The sequence below is a fragment of the Stegodyphus dumicola genome, chromosome 3, assembly GCF_044657685.1.
Source record: "Stegodyphus dumicola isolate Sdum_Otavi_A_Nest chromosome 3, ASM4465768v1".
Taxonomy (NCBI): domain Eukaryota; kingdom Metazoa; phylum Arthropoda; class Arachnida; order Araneae; family Eresidae; genus Stegodyphus; species Stegodyphus dumicola.
In genome coordinates, this window is record NC_140770.1 from 54,398,833 (window position 1) to 54,426,057 (window position 27,225).

The window sequence follows — 27,225 nt, forward strand, 5'->3', positions numbered from 1 at the left end:
CGCCGAGTGTGCTGGCCATTACACCACAAAGTCATGTTAAGAAGGTGAGAGAAATACCTTAAGTACTCTTCCTTTTAAAGGGCAACTGGGGATTAGGGGACCCAATCGCCGAATATTGGTGGTGGAGAATCATCAGCCACCACCCTTTCTAACTCGGGCGCCACCATACAGACATTAGGATTTTTAAATCAGGAAATTGAAAAAATGTGCAATGCCCTCACCAGAACTCAAACCTTGGACCTCTTGAATACGCACCGAGTGTGCTAGACATTACACAATGAAGGCAGGAGAAATGTCTTATAATATAACAAATATCTCTTGTGTTTTTTCTTTAAATTTAAACAGCATAATTAGTTTACATAATGTGATAATTAAATCTCTTCCTTTTATTTTGCAATTTCATTTAGCAAAATAACTGTTTCTAAGAAGCTACAAAATTTTAGAACAAAAATATAGCAAGAAAAGAAGGTCTTATTTTCAAGTACACACAGTATTTTTACTTTTATTTTTATTTTTACAGTCTGTGTTACATTATATTATTTTTGGTTTTAAGAACTGTTTGATACTGAGAGAGTTTCTGAGGATCTAAGAATTATCAGATTTTCTCTGCACATATTAACAGTAACTACTATTTCACTTTACACCATTTTAACTTAATGAAGATTTCAGAAGAATGCTACTTTTCTTCAAAATAAGGCATACCTGCATCCAATCTGAAATGCTCATGAAACGTACAAACAAATATCCAGTGTACTGTTGAAATTACAGTTAAAAAGGTAGCATTTTATAAGACTAGATGACAAAATTTTTTATATACATATTAATGAATAGATAATCTAAAATCAAATGCAGTCATAATAAGGCTCCAGATTTTCAATATTTCACTCCAGATTTTATACTAGAGAATAATTCTACTAATACATAATTTTAATATTCAGTAAAAGCATATTTTTTTATATTATAATACACTGTTGTATAAACATTAGCTACACTGCTTTTATATTCCAGAGTTAAAGGGATATATTATTAGAAAATACTTACTGCTTTAATTCGGCGAAGACACTTGTCAAGCCACTGGCGTATTGTTTGCTTGGCGACTTCTTCCTCAATTAAATATTCTAGTTCTTCTCTTGCTAGGAGTTCTTCAAGTTGTAGCGCTTTTCTGATGTCAACTGATCTGTATGATAGCATGCTAAAGGACAGGCCAAAAAATTAGTTTAAAAATCTCATAACACAGTCAGAACTCATAGCATTTAAACAGCTTAAGATAAGATATATGAGCACAGTTTTATTACTGATTTATTTTAATGCACAAAAACGCTTTTAATTAAATTTCTACTCAGCACAATAATAAAAAATAAAAATGAATACAAAATTACTAATTACATAAAAAATTTTCAAATTTCAATCATTTATCAAAACTAGGGAAAAATATCTTGACAGCTTCAATCAGTTCTAATTTCAAACATGTTGCCTCCTGGATTCAATTTTAAACTGAGCAGGCATTATACTTTTCCTGTAGCCATTGAAGGATAAAAGCAAACAAACAAAATATTTATATATAGATAAATATAAAAATGAATAAATAAAAAGTAAAAAACAGTTTGAAACTTAATCCAATTGCAAACTGATAACATCAACAAGTGGCAGTAATAATGCAAAATAATACTATAAAAAAAATTAAAAATATGCTTAAAATTCATCGCATAATCAATTCGGAATACATCACATGCAAAAACCAAAAATTGAGAGCACAGTGACAAACTGCAAGAAATAAGGCAGCAAAATATGGCAAAACCAAAAATGAAATACTAAATTTATATCTTTTGCTGCATTGTCATCAGACAGTTGGTGCAACAAAAGAAGTAAATAAATAAAATAAAATAAATGTGCATGCATAAAACAGTGATTTTGAAAATTACATAATTTAACAAGATGTAGTCAGTTATCTGAGTAAAAATAGTAAATAATGAAAAAATTACCCATACTAGAATTATATTCTAATTAGAAATTAGGCAAATTAAACCCAGACCTAGCCATCACAAAATTTTCTCATGCATGGGCCCTAAAATTATCTTCAAACTTAAGCACATATTATTTATTCATCTGTTAACAAATGTTTCTTCTGTTAACAAATCAGCATAAACTTAGCTGTGTTATTTGATTAGTAGCTGAATGGGCCTTAACTTCTCAATTCGATTCTAAAGTGGCTATAAAGGTTTTTGCCATGGGAAAGTCATAGGAATAAGTGTTCTTGAATTTATTTTTAATGTGGTAGCATTTTGGGATACACTAAATTTCATTTTAAGTAAACTCTTGATAACCTATGCTTTCAAAATTCTAATTTAATAATATATGCAGGCTAACTGAAATGGATAATAACGTGATTTAATGCGATTGTATTTTTCTGCAAAATCTTATACAGTTATTTAGATATTTAATGATAAGTGAATCATTTAAAGTACATCCACTTACATTACTCTATAAATGTTTATAGACTTATTAATGCATAATTACTGGTAAAGAATACTTAATCATAATGAAAATTGACAGTGGGGGTTCAGAAATAACAGGACAACAGAAAACAAGGACAGTGGAGGGGGGTTCAGAAAGAATACTGTGCTTAGGGACCCAACATTTCTTAACTTAGAATTATAGATTTTCATTTTTTCTTCTAATTCAGGTTAAGCAGGTTAACAGGGGGATTAATTTTATAACAGAAATTATTTCATTTCAATAACTCAGCTAGTCACAAGATCGAGAGATTCCTGTAACTCCACGACATTCTCAACATTTCCAAGAATCCTGCTCCTATGACCATGCAAGACTATGTAATGACTCATAATACAGTACATATTTTATGTACTCATAATGCAGGACAAATTTCATTAGTAAACAGTGCAAACCTCAAAAGAGAATGACAGGCAGCAACTCAGTTAGAGTAAAGCACTACAGTTGTGTGTGCTGACATGATGCCCTGCTCACTCATATTTTAGTGAAGCTAATAAGCTTCACTAAAAAATACAGCTACATGATTAGTTTTTAAACTTTGATCAAGGAAGAACTTCAGAACTAAGGACATGTGAATTTTCTTACTCAGACATTAACATTTAAATTTAGTGGAACTAAGCCAGATTGATGACAATATGGCTTTACTGAGTTGAAGAAAGACAAACTTACCAACATGTGTGACAGTTCTCATCTGCAGCAAACCATCATCGTCAGCAGCCATTCCTTAGTTATTGTTAATTTTAAAAAATGGGGCATTTGTGACTGCAATGACTCCAAGTATGTCATGCATAGATAAGTATTAGTATCATATCATCTTTTTAGTTGAATATTTCTTCTGTGTGCAGCAGCATAATGGAAGAGTAAGTATCTGGTGATAACTTATTCTGGTGATATCTGGTTAATAAGTATCTGGTGATGAACAGTCAATATAGTTCTTTAATTCCCATGCCTCTTACATATTTCTTAGTCTTGAACATCCAATGATACATCACTCAGATATTGAAGATAGTGGAGATATCTGATTTTTGCAATTATCCCTGGTGCTATTTACTAACTGGACAATATATCACCACATGAGTCTCATAGCATAAAACATCTGTCATGCACTACTGTCACCTTGCTTACATGCTTACCACAAATACCAAAAATGAGCATCTGACCACACAGAGACCCACAAGGGCCTTGCCAAGGGTTGTGGCCCTTGCCAAGGGCCTTTATATAGATTTTAAGAAGTTGACAAATTATCTTCCTATTCCTCATAATTTTTAACTCATTTAAAAAAGGGAAAAAGAGGAAGAAGTAAAGGACAGTGGACACTGAAATAATGTTGTGCCCCAAACTGTCTAAACTTAATAATACAGATATAACATTTCATTCTTTGTATGTTGAAAAGTGTAGTAGAAGTTACTGTTTTCTATGTTGGCCATAAAAAATCTTGATTATTTTTTAATCCACAATTCCAGCAGAGTTGATTTTTGTAACTGATTTGTCTTGGCAAAACAAGTTGTAGCTTCAATAAATTGAATAAATGTAACTCAGATCTTTCAAAATTCAGGTTGCTTTTTCTATGATGCATTTTTAACAATGAGCAGTGTACCACATTCTAACTCAAGTGCCTTAACATCTCCTATACTTTGTCAATTCCCATAAAACTAACTTTTTTTCAGGTAAATTTGCTATTATCCTCAGAAAAGTAATTTTTAAAGGCCACTTTCCTTTGACATCCCTTGTAATATGATATCATGGAGAGCAGATTTCTCATTCAATACTTCTACCAACTCTTTACTACATATAGCAAATACTGTTATTAGAAATATCAGCATTTATTACATTATGGTTACTACACATCTATATTTTAAAACTCTAAAATAAAAATTTTCCTTCATTTTACTTTCTTATCTTTACTTCAGCCTCTCTTTAAGAAGGAGCCCAATGGGATATGTTACTTATGTAACACATTAAGCCAGTCTCAGCAGCAGTATTGCAACATGTTTTAAATTGCAGAAGTTTATATGTATGGAATTTTTATAAAGTCATGTTTTTGGATATTCTGTATGCATAAAGAAAAATAAATTTAATTTAAGATAATGCTTACCTCCTTATATTTACAACATAACAGAAACTCTCTGTTTCTTAAAATATATAAAATTAAGCTTAAACTGGAATTATGCATTTTTAGAACAATTCATGGAGATTTTTATTCTTCAAATAGCATAACTATTCTACTCTGTTTTCCCATATTTTGCTATTTAAATAAACATAAATAATTTATACGCTGGAAAAATTGTAACGCTACCTATGATGTAAAAATTGGAAAATGGAGCAAAAAATAAATTATAAGATAAAATATTTAATTATTTGTAGAAAGATGAGACTACAATTAAAATCACAATTTGAAGTTAATAATATATGCTGAAAGCTTCAAAGAAATTTAACATACTGTCAGAAGGTATTTTTAGCAAAAGTTAAAAAAGGGGGGAGGACAAATGATTAACGATGGAAGACTGATCAGACTGATTCAGTTCCCCTTTGCATACATAGAATTTTCTTCATGACTACAAAGTTTTAAAATTCTCTTAGTCCAGATCAGGATAAGTCAACCTTTTTATACCTACTGCCCACTTTGTAGGTAGTAAAATTTCCTTACCGCCCAGCAGTTTTGCAGCAATTCAGCAAAAATGCCAAAGCAAATTTTTTAGCAGAGCCTTAGCATATATATATATTATATATAAAATATATATATATATATATATATATATATATATTGTTGAATTTTTCTATATATTTATATTTTGCTTACATTTGGAAGAGAGAGAAAAATAATGTTCCTCGTAGCTAGAAGGGACATTGGTTCCGGCAAAACTGTTTTGGCTACGATTACTTCAATGGTAGCAAAAGGAGAAATTAGTTTCTCAGAAAAATTTCTTCTGGTCTCATGCTTTGTTAAGATGTGATAATCCCATTATCGGGCTATAGTCACAAAACATCTAAGAGAAGTAGCAAAATCTTATATATATGGAAACTGGAGAGAGCTGCATATGAAAGAACAGACTTTCATAATTGGATGGACAAAAGCCTCAGTATCTACCATTAAAACTTAAGTCATTCGCTCCAGGTTGACTAACCTTGGTTTAGATGATGTATGCCAAACATTCCAAGCATTAGTATCTGCTATACTGCAGCTGATAAATTTTCTAGAAAAAAATTTATTTACATTAATAACGTTAATTTTAATCCAGTGTTTCTAAAACTGTGCAAATGTTTCTTTTCAATTTTATTTTGCCTTCCTCTACAGATTTTAAGTTCAGTGCATGGTACAAAAAATGCTACCATTTATTTATTAAATTTTTTAGTTTTTAAAACTTTATTTGTCTTGCTATGTGAAGAAATTTGACAGAAAATGCAGAACAATTTTTCCTCTTGAAGAAATGAGAATATAAAGCAGCTAACATTTTCTTAAAATGAATACGGAACTTTTTATAATTAACACTAGTCTAATATCTGATTTTAAGGGTTAAATTGGCTTGCTTCTCTTAGATTATTCCGTTTTCAGTTATCAGGATATTTTTTAGCAACTTTAGAAAATGGGATTAGTCACAAACATTTAATACCAATTAATTTTTTTAAAACACTAAAATAAAAAATAAAAATTTTATTAACTTAATAAAAAGAGACAATTGAATATGATTACTTCAAAACATCATGAAATGTTACATCCTCTCCATTATGCATTCTTTCCATTTCATAGCACATGTGTTTAAAAAGCAACCGGTCTCTGTCAGGATCAACTTCAAGTCTTCCCTAAGAAGGAAAACACTAAATTAACTTAAAAAAATAACCACGTAAAAAATGAATATAAAACTAAATAATTCAATTAAACTAAAAAAACATACCTTGAGTAATCGAAGTAAAAATTTCACTCTTCGCACTGGAATAAGACCCTATTAAAGAAAGAATTTCAATGAAATAATGCAGACACACAAAAAGTAATCAAAAATGCATTTTTTACACACTAATTTTAGCAGAATTTTTCGTTAAGACAATCTGGAACTTCTTTCCCATAAAAATCAACTTTTTAATAGTCACTATGAAGATAATTTGTATAGTTATAAATGAATATTTGTAAATGTATGAGTAAATCAAAATCCCAGCTACATATTCAATAGGTTTTAAATTTAACACACTGCATAGAATAAATGTCCAAAACTACTTTCTTAGTTTTATACACAGTCTAAACTGAGTTAGATGCACTTAGCATAGCAATCAAGTATAGATTCCAGAAAAAAAAAATACTCTGTCACAACCTAGAAACTATTACAGAACAATATACTTCAGATTATCGCTATATAAACTACAAACTCTACTTAATTTTTTGGGGGAGGGGATCAATACCACTACGAGCAAGGTTTATAAAGTGAATGGGGGAGAAGCTAAAATCCATACATTTCAATAACACCATAAAAAATCTAAGTCTTATTTACTGGAACATATTACGAAAAGCCAAAATGTTCCTGCTGAGTCTGGAATGGTATTTTACATTTATGACTTGCTGAAGTTGAACCAACAGGTTTAGCCAACAGGCCAACATAAAAAACTGTTATCATTGCATTACATGGAATATAATTAATATGCAGTAACCCTTCATCAAAGCCCAAAAATGGTACCTAAATTTTTCTCAGCATATTTATTTGCATGGAATATATCAGTATAAAGTAATCCTCCATCATACCCAAAAAATTGCATACAAATTTTTCTCAGCATATATTTTTGGTTCTTTCTTATGATGTGATGGACAGGAGATCCATCATGATTCTTCTAAATGCTCTTGTTTGGCTTCTGGATCAAAATGGGGATGCCAAATTTTATCTTCCATCATTAGCCATGACTAAAAAATTCTCATCAGCATTTATTATGGAAAGCAGTTCAAGAATCAGCCTGATGTGTTTTCATTTCTATTATTAATATTCTGGCACAAGCATTCATATTTCCAGCTTTCCATGCAAGATATTCTCTACTGTTTAACACAAAACATTTTCATAGTAGTCTAAAAAACCATTTCTCATCAATTTTCTAATACATATTTTACGATTTTGGCACATATTCCTTCATGGTCTCATGCAAATTGCAGCCTGGACTGTATGTGGAAATTATCTTCAAGTGATACTCTCCCATCTAAAACATGGTAGCTTACTTTTTAATGGTGGTATTAGGAGGGTGTTGCATCACTACATATCACAACCATGCCTTCATGAATATTTGTCAGCTGTATACCATCTTTTGTTCATAACTCAATCCCAGAAAGATGTTTCATATTTTCAAAATTAACACACATTCTTAAATGATAATATTTAACAGCCTCTCAGAAACCAAATAACAGCAACATGAGCTTTCCTTTTCATATTTCCAAAAGATGATTCAACTATTTGATAACATTTTGTTACCCTAAAAGTATTACATTAATATTTATGCACAGAACTTATAAAACACTTCTCATGTTCCATCTGCAATATTATAAGAAGGCCAGAGAATACTCAAAGGTTATAGTTTACAGATTTGAGCAACAGAGTATATTTTCACCATGGCCAACAACAAAACTCAGAATTTTTAAAATCTAGATATTTTTATAATTAAAATATGTTGAAGAAGTAAATAAATTAAAATATGTACATTTAATCCAAATTTGAAAATTATAGAATTAAAAAAGATCTATCCCTACATTGGAAATAAAATAAAAAGTATAACATTTTGCAGAGTTTTAATTAAAATATAACAATTCTTCTGATTTATTGCAAATACCATATGCTTAAAATTGTATCTTTATTTTACATCAAGTTACTTCTCATGCATTGCATGTATATTTTCCACATTAATAGTGGAAAACTGATAAATTAGACTCAAGGGCAAATAAAGCATGTTTCTTCATTGTCTTGTGATATTTTTTCTTCTTTTTTGTGCTTCATAATAACAAAAATAAAAGCATAACATAAACAGAAGTTTATAATATTTCATACATTAACATAATTATAAATATATAAGTTGAATCTATTTCTATTATACACAAATCTAACATCATTTAACTGTAATTAAAAAGAAAAATATTCTGTCAGTGTTTCTATCATCAAGCATATCAGGAAAATTAATTAACCCTTTCCCCATCCTCTCCCGTCCACACAAATTTCTCTCTAGTAACCCTTTGATTTCCGCAGTGTGTAATGTTTTCTCTATACATACATAACTTTCGTAGTGGATGAATGTAAATGAATGTTAAGTAAAATTATAAGGAAATAAAGCATAATGGAAAAGTAATAATATCTCTGCTTATTTCTAACAGCAGGATTTATTTGATAACATCTGATCCAGGCAGTCCACTTCTCCCATTTTGTTGTTGTAATCTTTTACAATTATTTATTTATTTATTTTTTTTTTTTTAAAGTTCTTTTCATGTTTCAACATCAATCATAGAGTTATTAAGGACTGTACTCATCAAATGTATATCCTTCTTGTCTTTCCAATTCCCAACCTCATTTTTTCTCTTTTTTCTGCTGAATAGACGTTGAAGATCTCTCACCATCTTGTATCTTATGCAAAATGGTGCGAATATTCATAAAACCTGGGGGTGGAATTCAATTAGAAATAGAATGCCTGATTAGTACTGCCCTCTAGGAGGTATTAGAACAAAAAAAAAAAAAAACAAATAAACATTTAGAAAGCATTTTAAACATTTAAAAGTTTTAAACTGCAGAAGAATACTTAAAGCACATTATGGCTGCCCTGCAGAAGTTTCATTTGAACACGCAAGACGTGTTACGGACAATGAAGAGGTTAAAACACTCTTTATTAATTTTTCAGTAATCTTAATAACTATATTTCACTTCATGTTGTGATTTCATTCTGTTTCTAGGTACAAGAATAATGGTACAATGCATATCACCAGCAAGATGTGAAACCATGGGAAAGATGTATAACATTGACTAAGAAAGAATACAAAAGACATTTATTCAAAAGTAGGTTCCAAACAATACCAATAGATAACAGAAACATCCAAGTGACAGGTCACAGGCAAGCAATATGCAATCCTCAGTATGGAATACACTCAACTCTGATTGAGATGCTAGTTTATGGTTTAAAATTGTTGGCAGCTACATGCTCCAGGCATCTTCTGGGTATGGTTTATATACATGTACTTGCTGTTCAGCCGGTATAGTGGTTAGTGATGTGCCAATGGTTAGTGACAGCTATATCGATAGGCCCAGGTTTGATCCTGGAGAAGGCATAGATGTTTGAAAGCATAGAGTGTCTGTGCCACAAGGGGGCACTCAAAATACATTATGTACCATAAGTCCTCTTGGGAGATTGGTGGTAGGGGAAGAAGGAGTGGGAGACCCTAAAACTGCCCCCGTAGGGTATTCTTCCTTAAAATTGGGACAGATTTGTACAGTTAGTGCAGCAGGACTGTACCTGTATGACCAACGAATTTCTGGCATCCCACCCACTTCTATCTGTACCTACATATATGTGTTCAAGAGTATTTTCACAATCTAACAACTCAGTGGCAGCTACTTCATAATGAAGATTATGTTTTACAATGAATGAAGACTCAGTTTATAACAGCACTACAGAAACGATCATACAGTATTGTTTCGAAATGTACAGGCGCGGTGAGATAGCTTCCCCGCAAAGCAGTTTTAGGGTTGCCATAAAATGGCAAGGGAATGCAGGGTTGCCACATTTGGCGAGAAATCACCCATTTAGTGACACAATTGGCGATATGCCATGGGCTGATGGAGAACCTTCCGGAACGAATTCTTACTGGTTTAGCCCAGAATGTTTTCGAACACAAGCCGAAAGCTATATAAACCCTACTGGTCTGCAGTCAGTGTGCGTCTCTCATTGAGTGAGTGTGTTTCGTCTATCGGGTCAATCCCTGCGAAGGCGATCGCATTGACAGCTGGCCAGCGAGTGCCGAGTGGGTCGTCGAGTGCACCGAAAGAGTCTCGCAGTTAGTGCATTGTCGAGAGAGCGTGTTGAGCTCCAGAAACGACTGAACTGAGAGTCAGGAGCTGTGCTCTGTGTGTCATCAAATGCATCGCAAGTTATAGCGTGGAGAGTCTCCAGAGTATGTGGAGTTCCGAGAACGACCAAGCAGAGTCGGGAGCTGTACTCCGGAAAGCAGAGTCGGGTGCTATACAGGAAGCTGTCTCCACCGTTATTGCCTGTCAGTGTGAAGGCTGTGTTGCTGATTGTTCCAGCGTGTTTATAGTAGATCTTTGATGATTGTAAAAGTGTTTTGGAGCTCTTCTGATATATTGATAAATAAAATGTGTTTCGATACTTCATCCAGTGTTGCAGTTATTCACTCCAAATCTATGAACCCCGTACGAACGTGAAGGAAGAAAATGGCGTAACAACTTGTGTTGGAAGAAAAGAAAAACACAACAGTATCAAATAAAAGAAGAAAGAGAACCTCAGTACAAAGTGGCCACTTAGTACGCAATATTTTTAGAAGATACGGAACTCTATATGGCCAACAAGCATTATGTCTTACTAAATGAGGATACCTTCATCTTCAAACTCGTACCTTTCATTGATAATAAAAGAGTAATTGCATTTCCCCACTCTCTCCAGATACACTAGTAAAATATTTTCTTCCTTCTTTCCACATGCCTTCGTGGTGCAAATGAAAGAATACTTGATGCATACTCGAGGGGTCCAGGGTTCAAGTCCCAGCAAGGGCATTACTCATCCTAATCTCCAGTTGCCTTTAAAATGGGGAGTATAGAAAGTATTTCCCCCCTCTTCCTGCATGCCTATGGTGTAACTGGAAGCATACTCGAAGCACATTTGAGAGGTCTAGGGTTCAAGTCATGGCGAGGGCAGTGCATATTTTTCAGTCTTCTGCTTAAAAAAAAGAAAAAGAAAGACTCTACATACTTAGACATCCAGAATTCTTGTTGAGACTAAATTGGCTCTTATCCGTTAATTGCAATCAACCCACTCTTGAGCCCTCCACCGTGTTTCTGCAGCTAAATTAAATGCTCTCTTTAATGGGTGTGCATTCAGAGCTGAGTGAACAAACCACATGCATGCAATCTCCAAGCCATAGTAAAACATAATATTGGACATCCAATCCTAGCTTACAAAACAAGATCAAGGCCCTCTGTCACCGTATTGCTTGTGGAAAACTACTATTAAAACTTTGGATAGTTTTTCCTGTCGTTCAAATTACTATCCAAGCTCATTTGAATGACAGGAAAATCTATCCAAACTTTTAATAGTAGTTGTTCACATGCGACATGGTGACAGATAACCTTCACCTAGGTTGACTGGGGGGGATTAGTCCTCCTTGGATCACCTCTAGGGGTTGGAGTGATTAACCGTGTTAAGGTGGCCTTGGTGCCTCTTTCTCCAAGTGCACTATCCAAGCTCATGAGTCGATTCAATGCCTGATACTTTCACGCCTTGTCCACAATAACCTTACTTAATGTACTTAAAAAAAAATTCAGCCTTGAGTAAAATCATCCAGATGCTGTCCACAGGATTGTCTGTTAAATGCATCACATTGCGACAGAAACTTGACATCATTCGGTGTGCCTTGTGCACATTGAATGATGTCATGTTTCTGTGGTTTCACACTTACAGTGCACATTTAATGCACAACACTAAACAATAATTTTCATTGATATGCTGAATATGCGCTGCTGATATGCTTTATATGCTTTCCACATGCACAAGTCCTATACTGGATATTAAGCAATTTCCCAACTTGTCTTTCAATTAGTTTTATTTTCTTGTCCTACTGTTATGCTCATTTCTTACTTTTTGCTCACTAGGATACCTTGAACTTAAGTTCTTTGAAGCTTACAAAAATTTCATTTTTTTATTAATAGGACACAAGCAGACAAAAAATTTCAAGCACATGAAACTATAATTAGTTTGAAGAGTGATTTAGTATATGAAGTTTTCCTATAAATTAAATCACACTTTCTTTTTATATGATATTAAGATTTTAATGGTACCAACAATATATACTGTATTTACAAACACAGTAAAAGAACCTAACATAGACATTATTATAATAAATAATTAATTCTATCATTATCCTGAGCAAAATTTTAATTGTTAGCTTGGAAAATTTGATTAAAAAATAGTTATGTTTTAAAATATAATCTTGGACTCTCATTTGTTTTGCTATCTAAGCGTTTCTAAAATTTTTAGGCTTCCCTTCATTAAAGACACTGTAGAGACATTAGGTTTAATGGAAGCAGAAGAGATGAAAAATGAGTAACCGCCTTCGCTGAGAATCGAACCACAGACCTCTCAATTACGTGATGAGCCTGCAGACCACCACACCAAGAAGGCATGCCAAGAAGATGGGAGAAATACTCCCACTTTAAAAAGGCGACTGGGGTTTCTACGGGACCCAATTACCAAATCCTGGGTGTGAAGAGTCATCATCCACCACCCTTTTAATTTGGGCTCCACTTGTAGAATCATTAAGATTTTTTGGAAGAAGGAGAGATGAAAAATTAGCAACTGCCTTCACCGGGAATTGAACCATGGACTTTTCAATTACGTGTTGAGCGTGCAAACCATCACAACACGAAGGCATGCCAAGAAGGTGGGAGAAATACATTACAACGCAATAAGCAATGTATTTTAGATTCTGAATGAATTCTTTTAAAGCATGACTATTACATTAAAAGGTGCTTTATTACTACGAAATCACACAGCAACACAAATGTAAAATATGTGAATTTAGAAACAAGAAGAAGAAACTAACTCTTTGCTGGATATCAACAATATTCCAAGTATTCTGAAAGTTACGAATGTCAGCATAACTTAACAAAGCATCTTCTTCATTTGAATAAAATAAGGAAAAGTTTTCCATGATTATAGCTGCAAAAGAAAAAAAAATCTCTTATTACATCAGTTTGGCATAGTAAGTAAACTATGCTGATACATAAATGGATGAACAGAAATAACAAATAGATATATGAATATACTATTAGAGTTTTCTTATGGATACAATACATGTGAAAAATGTAGCTAAGATTATTGTGGTATATATTCTTTTATTATTCTGGATACAATTAGAAACAAAATACATTTAACAGGATTTATTTATTTTAATTACAACAATAACAATATATATATATATATAAGGCTTCAACAAAGCAATAAAATTTTGATAACTTTATTTAGGAAGTTTAAAATTCTTCTTTTACAACTCTAAAAGTCCAACCCTCCTCCAAGCATCATCCATTTGTTAAAAGTTTTAAAGTACAGTTTTCTAGAACAGTGGCATTGTTTGTCAGACAAGTCTAACAAATATAAAAATGGTTGAATAATATAAGTTCTATTCTGAATAATTTAATATTTTAAGTATTTGGAAATTTTCAATAACTGCAACTTACCAACTAAAAGATTCAGAACAATGTACGTGATTATGACATAAAATGAGCAGAAATATATTAGGCTACCAGTAAAATTTCCACAGTCAGTTTCCCAATAGTTCTCACCAGGAGTACAATATGGTGGACTCAACTAAAAATCAAAATACAGGATTTATTAGCTTTAATCCATTTTCATAATTTAGTATTAGAAAATTTATTTAACAAAACAGATAAACAATGATACAAAATATGTTAAATAATTCTTTAGCTCAAAGCAATAAGAATAAAAAAAGAGGAGAAACAAAGGACTGAAAGAGTTTTAATTGTAAAATTTTTTAGAAATTTTATAATAATTTATTGGTGAAAATTTGATTATAAATTGTTATGTTTTAAAATATAATCTTGGACTCTCATTTGTTTTGCTAAGTCATTTAAAAATATTCTTAAAAAAAAGATATTTTATTTCTTAAATATAACCTATTTAAATTTTATTTCAGCAAATAAAAAGAAAAAAGCCTTTATGACAAGATACTGTGAAAATTTTATAATTTTTTTATAATTGAAAATTTAACACATAGTATATAAATATTAACATGTCATTGCAAAGAAAAGAAACTGATTTCTTATGTGATATACACAAAAACATTTTTTGTGTCTTACATTGAAATTATTGTATAAAATATTTATAAAGAATAAAATTTTCTTTGAAAATTTATGCATTATTTCTGTTTTATATACCAAAAAATTAAGAATCTATTTATAAATCATATTTTCAAAAAGCAATTTATAAGAAATTAATAATAACATAAATAAAAGTGAATCATAACATTTACAAAAACAGTTTCCTGAATCATAAAATAGATATTAAAGAGGCTGCAAAAGATTCATATTTAAACTTTTTTTAGCAATACATATAAGCAATTTTAACCAATTTTATCATAAGTTAATATTCCATAATATATAAAATACAAATAGTGCTAAAATCTGTAAAATATAAATTTTTTCCCTTTATATTCCAGAAAATATTTCTCAGACCAATATACAAAGTAATAAAATCATGATACAAAATTCACACAGTTTCGCTTTCCAGATAATTTAATTAAAACATGATTGTTAAAGCTGTGACTATATTCATTAGTTTATAAACTAGAACAAAAAAAATTTATTAAACCTAAATAATTTTAAGTAACTGGAAAATAAATGTTCACCTGAGAATCAATAAAAAGGAGCAATTAAAAAAACATTCTCACTGAAACACAGTACATAATTAATTTATATGCATTCAAATACATAGTGTAACAGGTTGCGTGCACTTTCTCTTTTTTTGTAATTCAGTGGCAACAGAGAAAGGATGCTTTGTTCTTAAGATTTTAATTCAAGGAGCAAGTTTTGTGATTTGGATATTGGATTGTAATGGAATGTATGATGATGCCTAAATAAATGTTCTTGTTTTGTACAACTGTTACATGTGGTGCACAACAGAGAAGTCTGAGTTAACTGAGACTACCGTATAAAGCATTACAAATATGTCATTGCTAGGGAAAGCCAGAACGGCTGATATCGTAATACTGCCCTCAGAACTTGGACTAATGGCAAACAGTGGAAGTTAAAACGTTTGAGTTAAAAGAGTTAAGAGTTAATTGAATTTAGGAGAGACGAGAGCTATGTGAAAAATTATCCTGAGACCATAATTTTAAGTCAAAATGAAGATAAGCATCGTCAGCAGAACGAAGGAGGAAAAAAAACAGAAACACCATCATATGAACTGGAAAAGTTACGTTTGACCATGGAAATTCAAAAGAGACAAAAGCCTGTTCCTGCCCAAAGCCTTGTACCTAAAAATTGACTGTCAGAAGATTTTGACAAGTTTCAAGCCTAAAGAAGATGATGTCAATATATTTCTAATTTTGTTTGAAAGACAAATGAAATTGTTGAAGGTCAAAGAAAGCTTATGAGTAACTCATCTACCTGGAACTTTACCATCAGAGGTATCTAAGCTGACTACTAAAGAACCGGAGAAAAATTTCAAAATTATGCTCATATAAAAATTGCCCTCCTTGAACGAGTTAAGATGACTGTGGAAAAATTCAGGAGGTTGTACACAACAACTACAAAGAATCTAGGTGGCTTTTGAGAGGCATTTCAACTTCCAACTTCAGAAAAACTATGAAGGTTGGTTATCTGAAATGAAAATTACAATTTTTGATCAGTCAAAAAATTTGATGATTTCAGACCAAAAAGCACAATGCTGTTGATTGTAAAGAACACTTTTTGAATGAATGGGAACAACCAATTTTCCCTGATGTTTTAGCAGGAAAATTTGATACCTATGATAACATAAGGATTGTAAAGAACACTTTTTGGATGTATGGGAACAAACAATTTTCTTTGATATTTTTGCATGAAAATTTGATGTCTATGATAAGGTAAGGACTTCATTTTTGGAAGATCGCAGGAAAGCTCAAGTGAGTTTTAGTTGGATGGTCACATTCTTCAAAGAGAAAGAACTTTATTATAGGTCAGAGAAGTGCAAACACAAAGAAAAGCTTTGAATCTTCATTAAAATGCTATGGTTGTGGCATTCCAGGAATGTTAAAAGCAAAATACCCAAACTCTTCTCCAGATAAACATGAGGAAATGAGAAATGCTTTGCCTGAAGTGCTAAAAGGATGCTCCAAAACAGCCTATCTCCTATACTTGAACTCTTTTTAAAATGGTCTGAAAAATGTAATTCAGGGTGAAGAAAAATATAAGTCTCACAGACCCATCTGATTTCTCTATAACAGGATGCCTCAAAATTTTGCAAATAGCTTATGTAAAGTAAGAAAAGAGCTTTCAACTTTAAGTATGCTTAGGAGTTTTAACACTCTTTTCATTTCCAATGGATGACACAATATACAGGGGAAAATGTATTTTTACAGCTTTTACAAAACCTTTTTATATCATTCGACATTTTTAGAATGCTATACAGTACAAAGTCTGTAATCCGGATGTCCATTATCCGGAATGATCTATAATCCGGACCTCAAAGCCACAAACTTTTTTTTGTATGCTTTACGCATGCGTGTTTAATGTTACGCATGCACGTTTAATGTTTACGCACGCGCGTTTAGCACAAAAAAAGAAGCAACTTAAACAGCTTACATTGAAAGAAATGTTTAATAAAGTAAACAAATAAATATTAAGTTTTTTTTTTGTAAATTTTGATACCCTTTAGATCATAATTGCTTTTTATTTCATAAAGTACGGTTTCATATTTTTAATTGTATAATTTCTGCATGCCATCTTACCAGATTTAAACTGATGATCTATAATCTGGAAAAACCCTTAATCCGGAATCGCCAAAGTCCTGAAGAGTCTGGATTATGGACTTTGTACTGTATATGTATTTAGAATACATAGAAAAACAAAGTAATATGGCAAAAACAAAAATTTAACCTATCCTGAGTTATAGCTGCAAGAATGAAGCAAATTAAACATAAAGCAGCCAAATTAAAAATTCAATTAAATTGGAATAAAGACAAGGCAATTCACTATTAATATTAGTAATTGAAACCATGGAAAAAGTATGGGTTAAAAAAAAAGGAAGGGTAGGATAATTTAAGTTTTTGTTTTTGGCATATTACTTTGTATTTACTGCCATTAGCAGCTTTTTGCACTATTGTTAATGTTTCCTGTAAAGAGTTTTGTCAGTTTCAGATTGATGTATTTTCAATTTTTTTTTCCTTTCATATTTAGAATACCATAAAAAAGGAATATCTACCATGCAGTCATGCATAATTTTGTTCCAGTCTTCTCCAGTTACAATTCGAAACAGCATGGCTATACCACTGGGTGCAGTCTGGAAATTGGCTTGTCTATAGGGAAAAAAAAACAAGATGTAAAACCATTATTATCACATTAATAATTTTCACAATAAATAGTAAAACAAATAGCCACTTTATATGAAGAAGAAGACTAGTACTTTCAGACTACATATATGATGATGATCATATGTGATTAATATATGATTTTTTAACCTTTGAAGATTCTGGCAAAGAAAAATATCATATTTCTCTTTTTCATAAATATTTTGATAAAAGTAAACAAATAAACAAAAAAAAAAAAAAAAAAAAATCATTAATATGTTGAATTGTAAAACAGTTATTAAAAAATACAAATCAGATTGCTTAAACTGAGATATTTCTCATTAAAATCAGAAAATTTTTCACAGAGAATCTGTTTCATGTTTTAGAAACTTTAAACTGATGAAAGTTATGTACACTGTGAAAAAAAAAAGGACAGTTCTACATCTCCCTTTCTATTTGGCCGATTGACAAAATTCAAATTGCGTTTTTTTTTGTCTCGAAAGTGCAACTTAGGATATATATTATATATATATATATATATATATATAGCTCTGTTCTAACATAGGTATTTTGACACAAAAAATCGGACCTTTTCTGAAATAATATACCAGTTTTTTTCCATATTTTGATTCTAAGATTCAAATTATGCTCAGATATTAAATTTTGTAAAATTTGATGCGAAATTTACAAAATTAAAAAATTTATGTTGGTGAAATCTTTTCAGTTTGGTCAAGAATAATTAACTTGGCGAACTTCTTAATACATGGCAACCGATTTTCCTTTCCCTTCTATTATGCCGGAGCGAAAAAAAAGGTGCCTCGCTCCTACCTTTTTACATTGTGTATGAGGAAAAAAAAGTCACATCGTTTCTACTTCCACATAATTTTAGCAAAGTGTCTAAACCACATCTGATGTTTTATCACTTGCAACAAATATACAAAATTTCAAAACGTGCCAATATATAAATTCACGAATATCTTCGTAAATTTTGAATAAAAAGCTCTAATTTTTTCACAGGTATGCTTAGAAATACGTCAACTTTTAAGAGATGATGGTAAAAATTTTATAGATTATAATTCAAATTTTTTTTTTTGAAAAATTTATAAAAATTATTTAAAAATACAAAATTTAAAAATAAATCATAAAAAATGGGTGAATTTTATTTGGAATGAACCTGAATTTTGAAATATGAAAGGAAGAATCAAATAAGTTTAATAAAAAAAAGAGAGATTAATCAATATGTACCAAACTCCATTGACATTGAGGAGCTAAAATTTAAAGAGCTAATTTTTAAAAAACTACTTGTGTGATTTTTACAAAACTTGGTAGTTTGCCGTAATTTGAGTCATAGAACTGAAATATGGAAAAAAAATTGGTATGTTATTTCAGAAAAAGTTCGATTTTGTGTCAAAATACCGATATTAGAACAATGCTATTTATAAATCTAATACATATCCAAAGTCACGCTTTCGAGACATGAAAAACGCAAGTTGAATTTCATCAATCGGCCCAGTAGAACAGGAGATATAGAACTGTCCCCCTCCTTTTTTTTTTGTGCAGTGTACATACGTAGAAGCAGAAAAGAATTGGATGGGCAGGTGGACACACACACACACACACACATATAAATTTAAAAAAAAGCATAAAGTTACAACTCTATCAGTTCCTTTAACAATGACCTAAAAACTCTTATATTTTGATCAAATTTTATGATTCTAAATTAAAAAACAAAACTTTAGTTTCATTTTCCTTTGACTGAAAATTTATTTACTGTTGATTTCTTTTTATTATCTCTTTTAATTATGACCTCACAAATAAAAATATGGAAAAGCCAAATTTTACATAAAACAGCAATGAATAATTTGGTAACTTTTGACCAGATAGGTTAGGTTTACTTACTTTCAAGTCACATACATTGTAAAAAAAAACCAAATCATATCTAAGCAATGCTGAAAAATGAGATTAAAAAAAAAAAATTCAGAGTTAGAACTAAAAAAAGAGCATCAGTTTTCCATGATACCAAAAAGAGGGAACAGTTTCTCTTAAAAACATACAAAAGTAAATTAAAAAGAAATTGAAAAAACTCTTAAAAACATAAAAGTAAATGAAAAAGAAAGGAATATGCTGTAAGGTGGTTAATGAAGTAATATCGACAAAGGATGGCAATGAATTTATTACCACTTATATTTGGAAGAACACAGTTAAAAAAAGATTTAATAATCAGATGTTGGCCTTCAAAAATGCTTGATCAAATTCTAAAATTTAGTCTTTTGCAACCAAATTGCCTGAGATGGCCTTTCATTTAAATGACTGCCTGAATGGCTGAGATCGCATGCTCTGATTCTACCCTCCTAAAGTAAACAACTTCTTTATCTTTAGGTTAAAGGTAAATTAGTATACACTAACACTAATAAAAGCTTCTTTGTTAGAAACTAGAAACAGTGTCATTTGAAACCTTTGCACCTGGGGGGGGATGAGGAGAAATTTTTGCGAATCTCATATGAAATTTCAGGTGTTCAGATTTTTAAGGAAACAGGGGAGTGAAAGCTTTGGTATTCTACGGACTAATATTATTTGTTATTTTTAGAAAGTTTGCAAATGATTCAATAAATAAATAAATGAATTTAACTGCTGATAAAAATTCTAAGTTTCTTTAAGATTTGCAAATTTGCACAAATTTTCACTTAAATAACTGCATAAATGTTATTTGTATTATAATATGTAATAAGAAATCTCTGTTTCCTCATATCATTCCTACATTCCTTGATTCATAAATTTAGAATTTTTAGTTTATTCAAATATATATAAAAGTCAAAATTGTATAAGTATCTAAAAATGTGAAAAAAAATTGCATTAAGTTTTGAAAACATTTAATTTTTTAAAAATGCGGGTGTCTCCCTCCCTCTCTCTCTATATATACAGTATCACAAAATTTTTTCATTAAAAACAGAACCATTCCAATTATTTTTGGTATTTTTCTGGTTTTTGTAAGTTTTAGGTTTTAGTTTCACCTTTCCTTAATTCTTAATTTGCATATACATTTTGAAATTTATTGGTATTGAATTTCACTTCTTTTGTGTTTTTGTGTAAAATTGGTTCTAAATTTCTTACTATTTATCTATATATATTTATGTAAGATAAAAAAAAAATATGTAAATCAGCTTTATTATTTATGAATAGCTTCTTAATTCCTCATTTTTAATTTGGGTATTTGGTTTCTCTATTCTAAAAATAACAATATTTCTGAACTGTGGCATTTCTAGATTAATCTATGCCATAAAGCTGATGACGTAGTTAATTGGGAACCTAAACTCTGCAAACTGAAACCTTTCTAACGTAAACCAAATCATTTCTCTTAATAGACTGCCATGTTGGATAACTACGTACTTTTAGCTTCATAAATCTGTACTGTTTGGACATCGCTCTGCTCTCTTTCTGTATCGCAATAGAATTAAAAAATGTAAATGCTCATGAATAGGCACGATTAGACTGCCAAATGAATTGTGGCCACAAATGTGAATTTAAATAAAAATGGAATTAAAACCAGCTTGACTGCCAAGTTTCTTAGTCATTACAAATTCTACGTTCTAAGTATCCAAGCTATCAGTATTTCTGCGCTTCTACATCTCAGTGTTCTCACTTCAGTACTTTTAAATTTTGCTTTCATTACAGACACACACACACACACATACTATGCATTTTCATTAATGGCTATACATGTAGCAATACTCACCTTCCTATATTTTCTCCAAATTTCACTGTGCCAAAAAGAAGGACACCAGTAAGTGCATAAAACAAAATTAACAGGAACATTCCCATAATGATAAAGAAGCTTTTATACACAGATACAACAACAGTCAGCATTAGCATCTTCAGAGTGGCCTAAAAAGGAAACAAAATTCAGTCTCAGCATGAATATACATATGTGTGGTTATGTATAAAATAACTGGATAAGAAATTATAAATGTATCAAAACTGACATAAATAAAAAAATTCAGGTACTTTCTTATTAACCACATGCTCATCAAAAACTCACAAAACAGTATATTCATGAGAGAAAGTAGAATGTCTCCAAAAGGTATTTATGAGGGAATCTTTGGTTTTTGCCAGTGCATGATACTGAGTTTGAGCATGTCTCTGATTTTTTTTTAATTGAAAAATTAATTACCGTACACATGGGCAGAAAAAGTTAAAAAAGGATTTCTCAAAAAAGGAAAATGTCTTATTACTGATGTTTCTTGCATTTTTATTTTTGTTGATTGGTTGCACTTATGGAGTCCTTAGTGTGCTGCTATTTTAAAAATCGTTCTTGCTTTTGGAGCAATAGCTTAGTGAGAATTTTTGAATCTCACCAAGGGGTACCCAGTCTTAGAAAGAATCTTGTTTTTCTGGAAAGTTGCCAATGTGCTCGCAACCTGTCAATGGAGCTGTAGATGATCAGAAAGTACCCATCATTTAGAAACAAGACTTTTCAAATACATTACATCTATTTGAAAAAATAACAATGTTTATAAATTTTTAAGTTGACTGAATTATTAACATGCATGGTAAAAATAGCAAATTTCTTAAGGTAGATTTTTGGAAAATGGCAAAATCTGCTTCTTGAAAAGTAATGTTCATTTTATCCCCCTCCTCAAAATGTAAATGATTTGAAAATAAATAACATTAAAAAATGTTTTTCTGAGCACGCATTATGTTTTGCAAAAGCAAACTCAGCCCATTATACATCTAAATATATTAAAATGCATAACTTTTAAATATATCCATTGCATTAAATTCTGTATTTTCCATTACATTGTAAATGTTTTAGATAAAAATATTGATATAACTAAATTAAGCCACAAGCCTATCACTGAGTGAATATTTTTTTTAAGGTAGACAGTTTCAATGATGATGCTAATGTGCTTGGCACTAAACTTTTGTTAATTTATGTTAATGAATAAGTTAATTAAAATATGTTACTTAAACTCTTATAATACTTATCTTGATATGCAAGTTCTGTTCCTATCCTGCTTTGCAAATATATGCTACGAGAAACTTGACTTGATTGAATAATGATTATATAACATTGTTCAACAATCACATGGAAAGAGCATTAAACTTTTCAATGATGACGTAAATGACCTGTCAATGTGAATACTATCATGCTGTTGTACTTTCGAGAATACAGTCAAGTTAAAAATTAGCTTAATATAATCAAACTAACATACTTAATGAATACATGCTAGATTAATTAAAGTCTAACACAACAGAATTTTTAATTCTCATCCAAACGAACTAACTTTACTAGAATAAAACATTTAGAAAGAAACAAATCAGAAATTTTTTTTTTAAAAAACTGTTATCTTTCAAGACAAACTGCTTGGATTAATTAATATTAAAACTAAAAGAAACAGAAAAGAAGGAGGAGGGACAAGAGAGAAACAAAAAGCCAATTAACGATCAAAATGTCAAGTAGCTATTATACTGCAATAGAACTTGATATCAAATATAAACTATTTTTTCACCACAGCAGCTAACTCCAATATAATTTCAATTTCATTTTTTCATATCGGACAAATACATTTTTAATTCATTATCCATCAGAATTAGACACAAGTCAAAAACATATAATTTAATCAAAACAGATAGTGATCTTAATCAGCTTCAAAATGTTTAAGCATTTACCCATCAATTAAAAGCTGTAACCATTTTATTAGGCCCATGTATACAAAAGATTTCTTTTTATTCCATAAAAACAATTTTACTCACAAGTTAAAAACTTTTAAATAATTTAACTAAAATTATACAAATTCATACAAATTCTATCATACACACTAATTAAAGGTATAATTCTGGGTTCTAGGAAAAAAACCAACAGGAAAAAAGCCCGCAGAAATATGCCCACAGAGAAAAAGGCACACATGGAAAAATGCTCATTTAGAAATAGGCTCACACAGAAAAAAAGCTCACATGGAAATAAGCCCACTGATAAATAAAATATGTAAAAATATCCTTATATTAATCAATCAATAAATTAATCGATTTGAACATCGTACACATACCTAATTTTTAAAAGAAAAATTATTTGATCATTTAAAAAAAATTATTGAACAAATGCTCACATAAACACTTTCAGGGGAGGTATATAAAAGATTGAAAACTATAGTAAAATTTTGCATGTACTTTAATATTTTATACCGCTGCTCCTGTACAACATTTTTATTCCTGTAACTGCAATAGTTATTTTTTGTTCATTTACTCTATTTTTGCATACTTTTGATGTGTATCTACAGAAATTGATGTTTGAATGTAGTTATTTAAGTTTGGAGGGAAAAAAAAAAAAAAAAAAAAAAAAAAAATTCTAGAAGGCCACAATTTCTAATCGAAGTGTGGAATCATTATGAAGCAGCTTTCAAAAAATCTTCTAAATATACAAATTGTTATGAAAGCTTTCATAAGGTACTAAATTCATTATTTAATTGTAGCCATCCCAGTATGTGGTTTTTATTTGACGGACTGAAAAAAGATTTAGCCTGTCAATGTTTATTATTAGCTACTGTAAATACATGGCATACTGAAGGGGGGATATGAAAACTTACATTTGGTGATCGCAAATCATGTAAGAAACTATGATGAAATCGACGATAAAATTTGAGATTTATATATATTAGTTAATACTCAGCAGTTTGATGTATTTATAACTTTTTGAAATATATATTTATAATTTAGATATAATAAGATATTTTACGTAATTTAAATAAAATAATTACATATGTTTGTTTATTCTTCTAAATGTTTATATTATAAAATGTGTAACTTATATTTACTATTATTTTATTTTTTTAACAATTAAAATTATAATAATTTCTCACTGTATATTCCGTTTTACTTTTCTTTCTTCTTTCTCTCCTTTTTCCAATTTAAAACGGCCTATTTACTAATCTTATATAGCAACTGAATCTACACATAAGTTATACAGTTATATATATATATAAATGTTGTATGATCTTAAATTCACTTAGTTCGAAAACAAGCTATTCTAATACTTGCACAATAGCCACAAAGCAATAAAATAATAATTTATTTACTAAAGAAATATTGATTATATTACCTTCTAATATTAATTTTAGTAGAAGTATCTAAAAAGAGTGAACCCATAGGTAAGAAGTTTAATTTCGAAAATTGTTTTAAAGTAACTTGAATGTAAATTGTTAAAAATATTTTACGGGGACTTGAAGCAAATCATGAATAACAAAATTTCAAACTTTGAAAAAAGAAATTAAATTAAAAGCAAGTAATTATTGCTACTGATCAGAAATTAGTTGACTTTTTATGAAATTTGGTACATAGGTGCATCTAGATAAGAGCCAGTGCACCTCGAAGCGATTTTTTCAAAATTCGAATTTTTTAATTTTATGTTTTGTGAAGAAATCGCGTCATTTTAGGACATAATGGGCTATAGGAAAGCGAGATTTTACTCTACACACTCCATTTTCACATCGTCATGAAACGCAGGCACTTAGCTATTTTACAAACTAATAAATTTCGTGTTTCAATAAATTATTATTATTTCACAAATAAATTTCGTGTTTCAATAAATCGATTCAATATGAATTTATTTAACAAAGTGAACTTAACACCTTTTCAATGGGATTTTTTCTTAAAAAGTTTATTTTTAAAAATGTACAGTTTATTTTTCTTTGATTTTTGGACACGTTAAAGTTTCATCTTTGCGACTGCTTTTACAAAAAGAATTTTGGAAAAATGATAATATTTTGTATTATCATTTCTCACATCTTCCAATCTTCCATCTTATCATTTCTTCCAAGTACACTTCTCACATCTTTAAAAATGTGATTTTGGCAACAATTTTCCTATCTTATTGTTGTTGATAGATATTTGATGAAATCGCATCATTTTGAATAGTTTCATTCTTTCAGAAATATGGGTTTAGCAACAATTTTTCATCGTATTTCTTATGTCACTGTTTTTTTAAGAGATTGGCATATTTCATTGTCATTTATATATATATATATATATATATAATACATTTTTATTGATATTTTTTTATAAAGTTGTTCTGTAGAGTAAAATTCTGCGTGGAATTTTATGTTTTGCGAGTTGCTTTCATGTTATTTTTTGCTTATTTCACTTTTTGTAAGATACTGAAAAGTTTTGCATGATTTTTTTTTCCTCAACGGAAAGTTGGTTAATTTTTTTGTTAAGATAATTAATATTTGTATTAAGGGGTATAGCTTATTTCATTGTAATTTTTTTCACTTGAAAATAAAAGATAAAATATCATTAATTATACTTTGCTTTTCAGAATTTTTTGTTTTTTGTATTCTTTTATGTTATTTATTGCTCATTTCACTGTTTTTAAGATCTTGAAAAGTTTTGAGTGATTTATTTTAGGAAACAAAGTTCTTAACCTCCTTTATACCATTTGAGTTCTTAAGATTTTGCAAAGAGAAGTTGGTTAATTTATTTATTAGGATAATTAATATTTGTATTAAGGGATATTGCTTATTTCATTGTAGTTTTGCTATACGTAATAACTTTTAGTTATGAAGTTGTTCTGCAGAGTAAAATTCTACGCAGTTTTTAAATTTAATGTTTGGTGTTTCCTTCAGCCATTTTTCCGGTACATTTAAAAGCCAGACGAAAGCTTGCAGCGAAGCTGCTAGTAACTAATAAATACAAAGGTGTTTCGTCTTTTACTCAAGTAATAATGGTGATGCCAAAATGGCAAATCAAGTTAGGCCAAATGGCAAATTAAGTTGGATTTAAAGTGATATTTAGTTTTTTATGAAAAGTTTTAATTCTGTTTATTATAGATGTTTCTGTAAGGTTTGCTAATTGATAAGTAGTTGCGTTGAAAAAACCCTTTATGAATAATTGCTGCATAGAATTGTTTTCATATCCAAGCTACAACAGATTTACTAACCTCTATGCACTTCCCAAATTCCATAAAACACCATTAAAATTCAGATTTATAGCAAATGGAACTAATAACTACAAGAAAAATGTAGACTATTATTTTTCAATTCAACTTAAAAGAATTTGTAAACTTATTTTCAAAAATTGTAACACTAATCATAACTATTGCTGTCATTAATGCCATTCAAACAACTGACATACAAAACATTAACTGCTATGACTTTGAAAACTTATATACCTCACTTCCTTTAGAAGAAATTTATACTAGTCTACTAGATCAGCCTAAACTCTTCCCTGATATGCTCACAATTATGAATCTTAGTAAACGGAAAACCTACCTAAAATGCACACTTTTTTATAACTACATTAAATTTCAAAATCAACTTTTTAAACAAGTCAGAGGTCTTCCAATGGGCTCCCATTCCAGTACCTCGATCTGTAATCTCTTTTTATTTATCAAAGAATTTAACTTCCCCCCCCAAAAAAAAATTACAACAGATATATAGATGATTTTATTACATTTAATAATTTTAATAAGATTGAATACTCCA

General features: G+C 30.2%; 1 protein-coding gene across 1 annotated transcript in view; it reads right to left on the minus strand.

The window, feature by feature from the left end:
* na (sodium leak channel non-selective protein na) overlaps positions 1-27,225 on the minus strand; it is a 135,694-nt gene that overhangs the window by 7,328 nt on the left and 101,141 nt on the right. Inside the window, exons 32-38 of the mRNA XM_085812895.1 lie at positions 21,486-21,634; positions 17,668-17,761; positions 13,926-14,055; positions 13,292-13,407; positions 6,405-6,452; positions 6,203-6,312; positions 1,042-1,192 (exon numbers count right to left, since the gene is read on the minus strand). Of these exons, the coding sequence (XP_085669021.1) occupies positions 1,042-1,192; positions 6,203-6,312; positions 6,405-6,452; positions 13,292-13,407; positions 13,926-14,055; positions 17,668-17,761; positions 21,486-21,634 (798 nt within the window). The remainder of the gene's footprint in view (positions 1-1,041; positions 1,193-6,202; positions 6,313-6,404; positions 6,453-13,291; positions 13,408-13,925; positions 14,056-17,667; positions 17,762-21,485; positions 21,635-27,225) is intronic.